This window comes from Canis aureus, chromosome 18 (genome assembly GCF_053574225.1).
Source record: "Canis aureus isolate CA01 chromosome 18, VMU_Caureus_v.1.0, whole genome shotgun sequence".
NCBI lineage: Eukaryota > Metazoa > Chordata > Mammalia > Carnivora > Canidae > Canis > Canis aureus.
Genome location: NC_135628.1, coordinates 22,695,410 through 22,706,888, shown reverse-complemented (window position 1 = coordinate 22,706,888; position 11,479 = coordinate 22,695,410). Strand labels below are relative to the sequence as shown.

Here is an 11,479-nt window from a genome sequence, read left to right as displayed (position 1 = left end):
CAATATTTACCATTTGTCTTTTATAGGAAGAGTTTGGTGACTCTGGCAATAGGGAATCCTAATTTCTTTTTAAAGAATTGCATGATATTCCACTGGAGAAAGGGACCACAATTCAACAGGTACCTCACCAGTGAGGCTTAAGGAGGTTATTTTTAATCTCTAGCTATCACAAACATATGTTACTAATGTGATAGACATTTAACAGTATGTAATTTTATATGAGTGAGAACAGTTACATTAAAAATTAAAAAAAAAAATTCTTGTTAAGTAGGGATGCCTGGGTGGCTCAGCGGTTGAGCACCTGCCTTTGGCCCAGGATTGAGTCTCACATAGGGCTCCCTGCGGGGAGCCTGCTTCTCTATCTGCCTAGGTCTCTGCCTCTCTCTCTCTGTCTCTCATGAATATATAAATAAAATCTTTAAAAAAAATCCTGTAAGTAGAACTGCTATGTCAAAGAATATGTGCATTTGTAATTTTGTCTCATATTTCATGTTTTAGAAGCAAAAGTGGAGAGTGCCTGCTTTCCCATGCTCTCAGGAACACAGATTTTTGTCATGCTTGTTTCCCTCTTCTAATAAAGAGATGTGTCTAAAATGAACCAGTCTGCATTTCAGATACTTTACTATGACACAAGGAGCCTCACTCTGTCCCAATTCTAGTTTCTACTTGAAATTCCTGCTGATGCTTTCTTTGTTCCTACAGGCCTCTCTGTCACCTCTTTGCCAGGACCACTACTCCTGAGGATTCTTTGCCTTTTCTCCAGCTCTTTATTTGCTGCATCCAATACTCTGATAATTTCACAGACAATCACGAGGAAAAGGAGCCGTGGCCACCTGACTGCGACTGTGTTCAGTCCTTTGCCATTCCATTCTAGGTGGTTGCAACAACAGCCTAAATAAGGTTTTATATTTTGCATTTAAATATTAATTCATTTCCCATAGAGTTCCACAGACTTTGTGAAGTTATTTTTGATGCTTTCACATTAGGTTGAATTGATGAATCTCCCTACCTAGTTCTTGAGATAGCTTGGTTACCCACAAGTTTTAATGATCCTAAAAAATACTGCAATGAACATCTTTATAAATGTAGATTTCCTTGTTCAAAAATGACACTAGATGATTTATGAAAGAAAAAAAAGAACTGACCTACTTAAGGGTATATGTGTATATCTACCAATTGATCAGTAAATCAACGGATCAATCTGTTAATCCATCCATTTATCTCTCGCCTTTTTTTTTTTTTAAGATTTTATTTATTTATTTGAGAAAGAGAGCAGAGAGCACAAGGGAGGAGTGGGAGTGCAGAGGGAGGGGGAAAAGCAGGTTCTCTGCTGAGTGGGCAGCCCGATGCAGGGCTTGATCCCAGGACCGCAGGATCATGATCTGAGCCAGAGGCAGACACTTAACCAACGCCTCTATCTCTTGCCGTTTAAAAAAAAAAAAAAAGAAAAAAAAATGTTTAAAGTGTCTTGTTTTTAAAGTATTTAAACAGAGTCATGAATATTTTGGGATGAAACTCTGGGCAGTTGAATAATCTTTATTTGCTTGTAACCTGAGTTTGTGGAAATGATCAGAAGGGATCTGAAAAAATTCACATTGGTTCCAGGGGAAAAAAAGCATTATATTTTAGAGATAAAACATTACTTGTTGCTATTTTGCCATTTTGGAACACACACCTTATTGCTGCTGCTGCTGCTGCTAGATTAGTAGCTAATTCCTGTTGTCCACTAAAACACAGTGACAACAAAAAACCCCTTGAAACAACAAAACCCAGGCTGCCCTGAAAGTATGCCTGGGGTGGAATGGGTAGGGCAAGAATCTGCTGCTCTTCTATATGGGCCTGGTTTAATGTTGATTTTTTTTTAATTTATTTATTTTAATGAACAAACAAAAAAAGCCTCTAAAACCATACAGAGCCCTGGCTTACAGGCAGGAGGGCCAAGCCCTGGTCCAGGACATCTGACTTGGGCCTTCCATAGATCACCTATGTTCCCCGGGTCTCTGTTTCTTCTCAGTTAATATAAAAGAAGGGGTGAAGGGCTGATGATCTGTGATGCTCCTTCTAAATGGTTAAGTCGATTTTTAACAACACCTTTAATGGCAAGTTATTTTAAAATTAATAAGAGAGGCACCTGGGTGGCTCAATCAGTTAAGCATCTGCTCAGGTCATGATCTCAGGGTCCTGGGATCCAGCCCCACGTCCAGCTCCCTGCTCAGCAGGGAGTATGCTTCTCACTCTCCCTCTGCCTGCTGCTCCCTCTGCTTGTGCCCTCTCTCTTTCTCTCCCTGTCGAATAAATAAATAAATAAATCTTCAAAAAAAATTTATTTTAAACTAAAATTAATGGTAAATGTTCCAAGTCCAAACTGCAGTGCTTTGGAATGAATCAAGCATTAGATCACTTGCAAGTTCCATGTTCCAGAGGAGAGGTTTTGGCACTCTGAAGCAGGAGAGACCCCCAGAACGCTCGCATATGAGGAGGAGACGCCCCCTCCCTCTCGGTCCCTGTGAACCAAAGCCTCAGGAGTCATCAGTCCCTGCCAATCCAGGACCCACGTGACGTGCATGCACCTGAAAAACCGTGGCTGGTGCTCCACGCTGTTTTCTTCCAAGACCCGCCGCCTCTCTCGCTGCAGCTGCTCAATCCTCTGCTTTTGTATTTCAGCTTCTTCTATATTCCCTTCTTCAAGGAACCTGGGGCATTAAAGGGGAAAATAATACAACACAAATTCCAAGAAAATATTGTAATCACGACTACTAGAACTATGTGTCTAGGATTGGAGATTCAGTCCACTTCCCTAATCATCAGGCCCCTCTCCAACCCTAAAGATAGTATTTTGCGGTACTTAGCGACATAGTATTTGTTGAACTGGTGGTACATAATGGTTCAAAAAATTCTATCTATAAAAAGGAATTTGTCCCTTTTGTCCCTGCCTCTCATCCCACCATGCCTTTTTCCAGGAGCTGCAGAGCGCATCAAACTGTTGAATCTGATAGGTTAAGAATTAATATGTCAACATGCTTTTAAAAATATGCATTTCTTTCAGTGAGACTGAGCATCTTTTCATATGTTGAAGGTACAGCTGCATTTCCTATTTCATGAGCAGTTCATTTTCCTACGTCCATTTTTTTTTTTAATGAGTTGATCTTAATTTTTGGAACCAATTCATGAAATGAGTCGCAAATATAGATTTCTCAGTTTGTCAGTTATGTCGTTGATTCTGGGTATGTATATATACATGTGCATATATGTATATACACATCTTTAAAAATATGAAAAAATATATATAATATACAAAAAACATAAAAATATATGAGTGTATATGTAGTATATACATTACTTTGTCATGAAGAGGGATTTTTTTTTCTTGAATAAAGTCAAATACATATTTTTTTTTCCTTTCTGGGTTTTGAGTCTCTTTCGTTCTGGGCAGAGATAATTATTTCCATTTTCCAGAATAAGACACTGAGACTAAGAAAGATTACATAGCTTATTGTCAGCAAATGTAGGATCAGAAGTTAGATTTTTATACACTAAAATAACTTAAATCTGAGGTTATAAGGGAGCTGGGTGTCCTTCACTCTTTCAGATACACGGAAGTTCTATATTATTGTATGCAATAAAAATCTTAAAAGTAAACACTTTTTTTGGGATATTTCAGTAGAATCAAGGCTCTACTGATGAATAAAGGTCAGGCCACATGTAGAATTAAGCTGGGTTCCACTATTTCCATGACATGATTGCTTAGAGTCCCCCTAGATCTCTACTGCTGATGACACCATCTCTTGGGTGCCTCTGGTGGTCTGGGAGTTGTTAATAAGACTTTTCATAAAGAGTTTTACATCTCTGGAGATAAAGATCTTTTAAAAAGTACTTACCTTTGGTCTGGTCTAAACCGAGTGTCAGTAGGTGGTAATAAAGGCTTTGAAAATGGATCCATTTCATTTAATTCTAGTGCAAATTGTGTGAAGCCATAATATTGCTCATAGCCTTTTGGCATGGGGTCTAAAAGAAAAAGAAAGCATTCATCTCTAACTTGCCTTTCATTTACATTACATTTTAATTCCTTCACCTTTTTCATCTCAGACCAGCTATAATTTTTCTCTCTCAGTTTTAAATTCCTCCATTTCTATTAAAGTATTCTGGCTATCAAACTGGTGGTGACCATTCTTCTATAGATCTTTTTCTCCCGAAGTTTTCTTCTACCTACAAGGATAAGACCTCTTTTGTGTGGTCATATAGGGAATTTATGTAATGCCATGAAGTTTTTATACTGTGAAAGCTATAAAAAAAGTTTGTTACAAAAATAAACATGTTAAAAAGAACTCTGGGTCCATTTTTTTCCTGACTAACAAGACTCTCACTCTGTAGAATTGATTTTTCATTTAAAAGATGTCAAATCCTCCTGGAACTCTGTCTAGTTCCTAGAATAGTGCTGAACCCATAGCAAGTGGTCAGTGCTATTCTTTACTTCCATTCCTGCCCCCCCTTTTGTTTTACCAACTCTTGTCCCTGAAAATCTTATATATTTAAATTTATATCTAGTTCAGCAGAAGCCAGGAATAAATGGATTAAACCAGCAGAGAAATGCTGCCTGATGTAAAGGGTACAGAGAAAATGGAACCGAAAGAAGTAAGGCTGTTGGGCTACTGCCATATACAGGATGGGACCCTGGAGCTGTCCAGCTGCAAACACGGATTATCATTCAAGAAAAGGCAAGAATGAATGGGAAGGTGATTCAGAGATCATTAGTGCTGCCCTTCCCACCACAGGCCCAGACTACACAGGCCCAGGGGGGAAGGCTGCTTCCACCTTTCAAAGGGTGGGGCCACTGGTGGAGTTTCAACCTGCCATGCTGTCACCACCCAGCCTTAGGGACCTTGGGAGCAGAGCCACTGCCCCAGAGGATCTGGAGGGCGGGGCACTGAGCCAAAAAATATCATCTACTGTCTTAGGATCTAATGGCATTTGCTTTACTGGGTTTTAGACTTACCTGGTACCCATCATCCCTGTCTTATGCCTCCTTTTTGGAATGAGAATGTCTATCCTATACATGTCCTGCCATCGTATTTAGAAGCACATTTTGGCTTTATGGGTTCACAGCTAGAGAAGATGAATTATACCTCAAGTCTCACCCATACCTCATTTAGATGATATTTAGCAGAGACTTTGGATTTTAGACTTTAGAGCTGATGCTGGAATTAGTTAAGAGTTTGGGGGCTGTTAGGATGGAATAAATATTTTACATGTAAGGAGGGTGTGGCTTTGGGGGGCCAGGGGCAGTGTTACAGACTGAAGGTTTGTATCCTTCCAACATTCATACATTGAAGCCCGACCCCTTCACATGGCTGTATTTGGAGAGGGAGCCAAAGAAAGTCATTAAGGTTAAATAAAGTAGAAAGGGTGCGGCCCTGATCTGGAGGCTGTCTGTGAGCCAAGAGGAGGCCCTCCCCAGAGCCCAAATTTGCCAGCACCTTGATCTTTGATTTTCCAGCCCCCAGAGCTGTAAGAAAACACATTTCTGTTGTTTAAACCATCCAGTCTGGGACGCCTGCGTAGGTCAGTGGTTGAGAGTCTGCCTTCTGCTGAAGGCGTGATCCTGGAATCTCTGGATCATATTCCACATCAGGCTCCCTGTATGGAGCCCGCTTCTCCCTCTGCCTGTGTCTCTGCCTCTCTCTGTGTGTGTCTCTCATGAATAAATAAAATCTTAAAAAATAAAATAAGTCATCCGGTCTGTGGTATTTATTATAGCAACCCAAGTGGACTAATCCAAGTATATTGCCTTAACTTGAATCCCAGCTAAAAATCAACCTTTTTTTTACGCTTTTTTTTTTATATTGGGTAAATCAAATGTAGACAAATAAAATCCACTTCTAGCCTTAGCAGGCAGGCATTGCTTTCACATACAAATACACTTTCCACGAACTGTTCTGTAGACCCAGTTTTCCAAGCTTAGGGAGTCCTTTCTGTCTAATTTAAAATCTAATCTGCTATGTATCCTAGTCATGAAAATAGCAGCAAAGCTTCCTATCGTGCATTCAAAAATCCAGCCCAGTCTCCCAACCACAAGAGTAAAGACAGTGCTTCTTCTTGAAGATGGGCCAGCGACTCTTGTGGCCAAGGCAGAAACACAAAGTCAGTGAGCAACAACAAGAAGCGTAACAGCTCACACTGTGTGCTTTGTCAATGTGCTATTTTAAATCCCAGAGACAATGGCTGTTCTCATCTCTGATACACACTTTAAGCAAAGGATAGTGAGTGTCTCTCTGAATTTCAAAAGCTAGGAAGGTGGCCACTGGTGCCAATTCATTCTGGCTTCAAGGCTACCTCTGTGACAGTGGACGATACGTGGCTGCTACCTAGCAAAAGAGACACTGTTGGTCGCTTACCCTACAGTTATTTCCTTTTCTTACTTGCTAATGGGAAACTGATCTGTTCAAGTGGCATTGTGTCCTCCCTAGGGAGTGAATCTTCTTCTTCTTCTTCTTTTTTTTTTTTTTTTAAGATTCTATTCATTTATTCATGAGAGACACAGAGAGGCAGAGACACAGGCAGAGGGAGAAGCAGGCTCCCTGCAGGGAGCCCGATGTGGGACTCGATCCCAGGACTCCAGGATCATGCCCTGGGTTGAAGGTGGTGCTAAACCGCTGAGCCATCCGGGCCAGCCCCTAGGGGGTGAATCTAAGCCCACCTGAATCTCTCCTGCCTATCCAGTTGCCCATGACCGACTCAAGCATGGGTTTGGACCCACTTGAAGCTGACAAAACTTAATGACACATTTGCTGGGGAATCCTAATAAATAGTTCATTCCTGAAAAAAGAGAGGCACAGAGAGGACAGTGCTTTTGTCCTCGCTTCTCCCCTGCCTAGTGAGCTGTCACATGAGGATATGATAGTGAATCATGATAAATGTTTTACACCCATGAACAGAGACATCACTGCCATATTGGGAGTGGAAGAATGTGGTTTATGCTCTTGACACAGGTAACTTGCCTGTGTAGCGGCAACAACTTGCCTATGTAAGGCCATCCAACCCCTTCCTGGTTAAGTAATAGCACACATCCTAATGGTTTAAGTCACTATTTGAATGGTTTGTTGTTGTTGTTGTTGTTTTATTTTGATCAGCCTAAAGTGTGCTAATGGTGGTATCTCAGAACAATAATTTATAATGTGGCCAAGACTTGGCAATATACTTAGATTAGAAGATGGAAAAAAGTCTTAAAATGTTTGGGGGGACATGTTATGAAGGTTTGGCTTCCCTGGCCCTTCTCCCCACAGCTGCAAGGGCTCAGTATTTTTCCTAGAATTACAGGAGAGATCAGAGTGGCTGATGGTATTGGGTGAATCTGGGAGACCCCTCACTTTGGAGAAGCCCCAAGTCACTCTTCTTGTCTAGTAACACTTTTCTCTTTATTTATTCCTCCTCTAGAATGACCTCTTGTACTTCACCGACACTCCTTCTCCATACCCAGGGTAGGCACAGGAGTGACATGCAGAGCCTGGAAGATTTCCTCGGAGACAGTGACCATGGATTGGCAATGGCTTTGTCCTGGGATTAAGAACCTAGGAGACCAACTGAGGTATGGATAAGCAGGAAGATGAGTCAGATAGGATTAGTGAATGAAAGAAGGGCTGGTCTCTTGAACAGAGTTCAAAGGTGGGAAATGTCAGAAAGGGAGACAGAACACGAAGACTCCTAACTCTGGGAAGCGAACTGGGGGTGGTGGAAGGGGAGGAGGGAGGGGGGTGGGGGTGACTGGGTGACGGGCACTGAGGGGGGTACTTGACGGGATGAGCACTGGGTGTTATTCTGTATGTTGACAAATTGAACACCAATAAAAAATGAATTTATTATTAAACAAAAACAAAAACAAAAACAAAGCAGGTAGAGGCTGCCCCTCTGCAGTTCCTTTGGCCATGTCCGCCCACCCCTTGCCCAAGACCGATTAACCCAAATACTAACTCGCTCTCCAGACACAAGCGGATGAGGAGGAGCCACCGCAGTAGATGCTTTCATGCCACTTCCCGAATAGCCGATGCACCGCCTTTCCATTCTTGTCAAACACTGTACCTTCAATCTCACGAGCATTAGTGCTCCAGTATTTTGCCTATGATTCAAATGAGAGTTTAGTCCTTTGGAGTCAACTTATTACAGATACAAGAGAAAAAAAAAAGTAAAGAGAAAAAACCCCATAGGAATGATTCCACATTGCATTGAGTTTGCCAGTTCTGGGTTCTGGGCTTTTTTTTTTTTAGTCATACTTTTAATGACTTAATAAAAATTAACACTAACCCTTTATTTATAGTTTGCAACGCAACAGCGTTTGTGAAAGATACAGGTTCCCCCCTATTTTTGCTACCTACAACATCAGAAGGAAAGGCTCAGGTCTCACACATTGGCCAAGTAATGTGGTTGGCTCCTAAGCCCCCTCCTCTGGCATAGCTGCTCCCTGGATGTCACTGCGGCTCTATTGCAATTGAAAAGTAACTCATTTTTTTTTTTTCTTGGACAGTCTTTAGTAAACCACCAAAGGAGGCTCCTTTGTAAAGCACCCAATTTTCCATTTCTCCTATCATTTCTCCCCCAAACCAGATTTGTTAATTCAATCCCCTGGCACGTTATACAGCCCATATGTACCCTGTGGAGGGGTCCTGGTCTGAGAGCAGCTCAGCCCCTGCAGCCCTGCGGGTTCCGTACAGTACCGCACGGTGGCCAGCAGAGGGGGGTCTAACTCCCTAGAGTTGATTTTTCCCCAAGTCTCCCAATTACCTGAGCGCCCTAGAAAAATCTCTACGAAAGAATGGAAGGCATTACTTCATAAATCACAACTCCTAGTGCTATTTACAGCCCAAACAGAATCCATATTTGGAAACCAATAAAGCTGAGCGGCACTTTGGGGCCATATTCGGATGGTCTAGTTTCCTCATTCTTTGTCTCTGGGGAAGATGGGAAGGAGAGAGTGCAGCAGCATCACAGAGCTGAAGCCCAAACCTCAACCTGAAGTCTCTACTCACACAAAAGTGGAGGAAAAGGGAAACAAATGCTGTCTAGGTTCGTAAGTTTATTCCAAAGCAGGTGTCAGATTTTCTGTTACAGACATTTGCTGACCAATCCAATGCTGGCAATACCGTGGGATGCCCCAGAGGAAGGCAGTCATGCTCCACTGGGAACGGCTGTATCTGCTTTCAGATTCTCTCCCAACGGCAGAGGTACAGCCGATGTTCTAATTCCCTCCTCTCTCACAGCCACAGGAATCAATTCTCTTGCCCTAAGTGTGCAAGGACCAGGTGGGTGGTAGAAATGGGACTGAGCACCTTTCCTCGGGGAAGGTGCTGAGAAGTAGGTGCTCTCATCTGGACTGGGGGTGTAGATCCCCACTCCAGCTTGCCTTTTTCTTCTTTTTGCAGAGAGCCTGCATGAAGTTTTGAGGCAGATTCATTTTTATTTCACTCTAAACACTATTAGCTTTTTACCTGTCTACATCCCAGTCTGAATTACAGGATATAAGAGAGATCCCAATCCACCTCTCTCCGTAGTGTCCCCTAGTATCAATAGGTGGTACAGAGAAGCACTGCATGAAATTCCACAATTAGAGCCTAATCTCTCTGCTTATGATTTTGATCCTAATTAAATGCAAATATTCCTGTAAGACCATTTTAAGTACATGAAATTTTTAAGGGCAAGAGGAATCTAAGGGAATCGAAGCATTTGGAAAGGTAAGCAGACTATTCCATGCTTTTGCCTTTGGCCAATCTGTTCATTTATCCTATGAATGTTCATGAGCCTTTCCAGACATCAGCCTACAGCAGTGAACAAGATTAGATCAGGGTTTTGCTTTTCCGGAGTCAGGGATGGTAAGGAGGTGCGGGGAACAGAAAATGAAAATACACAAGCAAACCAACAGCGAGCAAGCTAACTAGGGAGGAATAAAAACTCTGAAGAAAATGGGATATGACAGGAAGTAACTAACAAGGCAGGGCTGATGGTGGAAGGATCTGGGGAGAGGGGCCCAAGCAGAAGGGGGTGGAGTGAGAAAAGCCAGTGTGGTCAGAGGATGGTGGGGAGGGAAGGGGAAACGGGGTGGTGGGAGCTGAGGTAGGAGAGGAGTGAGTGTATGTGTGTGTGTGTGTGTGTACATATGTGCATGTACAGGTAGGTGTGTATGCGTGTGTGCACACATGGGTATGCACTTACAGCCATGCATAGGTGTGTTGCATGCACATATATGTGTTCACACACATACATACTTGCAGGTGTGCATGTGCGAACATAAGGGCTGGGTGGGCAGTGTATACTGCACAGGGTCTTGTGGGCCACTGTCAGGAGGCAGGCTTTTATACTGGGAAAGATGAAAGTTGTTGGAGGATTTTTGTGATATACAGCATAACTTCCTTTTTTTAAATTCTAGTAAAATAGACATAACAAAATGGACCATTTTAACCATTTCTAAGCATATAATTCAGTGACATTAAGCACATTCATCATGTTGTATGACTTACATCATCATTATAAATTTCCAGAACTTTTTCATCTTCCCAAACTCAAACTGTGCATCCATTACACACTAACTGCCATTACCCAATCCTCCAGCCCCTGGCATCACCATTCCAATTTCTGTCTCTAGGAGTTCAACTGCTCTAGGTACCTCATACAATATGCATCCTTTTGTGTCTAGCTTATTACACTCAGCACATTGTCCTTAAGTTTCATCCATACTGTAGCATGATGAGTTATGTTTTAAGAGGGTCCCTTTGGCTGCTGTACTGAAAGACAGATCATTAGGGAGTATGAGTGGAAGGAGGAAGGCCAGAGGGGCCATGGCCCTGATCCAGGTGAGAGAGGTTGGCAAGGGGACACCAGGTAGTCCCTGGCATTACTGGCCTGATGGTGCAAAGGGGAAGGTGAAAAGTTCCCTGAGATATCCTGTGCCCTCAGGCCCCAGCTCTGCCAAGGCCTTTCCAGGGTCAAGCTCATGGGGCCACTTGGGTTACCTTTATAAAATTCACTTTGCAGTGGCAGGAGTCATCATTCAGGTTCTTGATGACAATCTCTCCATAGTGCTCAATCCATCTCTGCCCACTTAAGATGTTATGGATGCAAGAGGTCACTTTGTTCCACTCAAAATGATCTCCAAAGCTAAAAAGGAGGAAACAGTGACGTTAACAATTCCCAGAAGAGATAGCAGTGAATGCAAACAAATATCGCTATTTAAAAAAATAAGTCACAGTGAATTACTCATTCCTCCATTTATGGAAGCAGCATTGACTGGGCGCCTAAGCCGTGCTGGGCTTTCAGAGCTTCCACTCTCCAAGGAGACATGCATGCCACAGAAGGCCACGGCAGCCAGAATCAGGCACTCTGGAAGCTGCCAGGGACCTTACCAGAAGCTGGTGAGCTCCTGGAAAAACCCACTCTCTCCTTGGAAAGAGGAGAAAACTGAGAGCCAGAGATGACTTGCCTAAGTCAGCAAACTGGA

At 42.6% G+C, this 11,479-nt stretch overlaps 1 protein-coding gene across 2 annotated transcripts in view; it reads right to left on the bottom strand.

Moving 5' to 3' along the window:
• OSBPL3 (oxysterol binding protein like 3) overlaps nt 1-11,479 on the bottom strand; it is a 136,641-nt gene that overhangs the window by 5,209 nt on the left and 119,953 nt on the right. For both annotated transcript variants that reach the window (XM_077856491.1, XM_077856492.1), the window contains 4 exons: nt 10,995-11,139; nt 7,966-8,110; nt 3,879-4,005; nt 2,571-2,693 (listed from right to left, as the gene is read on the bottom strand). In XM_077856491.1, the coding sequence (XP_077712617.1) occupies nt 2,571-2,693; nt 3,879-4,005; nt 7,966-8,110; nt 10,995-11,139 (540 nt within the window). The remainder of the gene's footprint in view (nt 1-2,570; nt 2,694-3,878; nt 4,006-7,965; nt 8,111-10,994; nt 11,140-11,479) is intronic.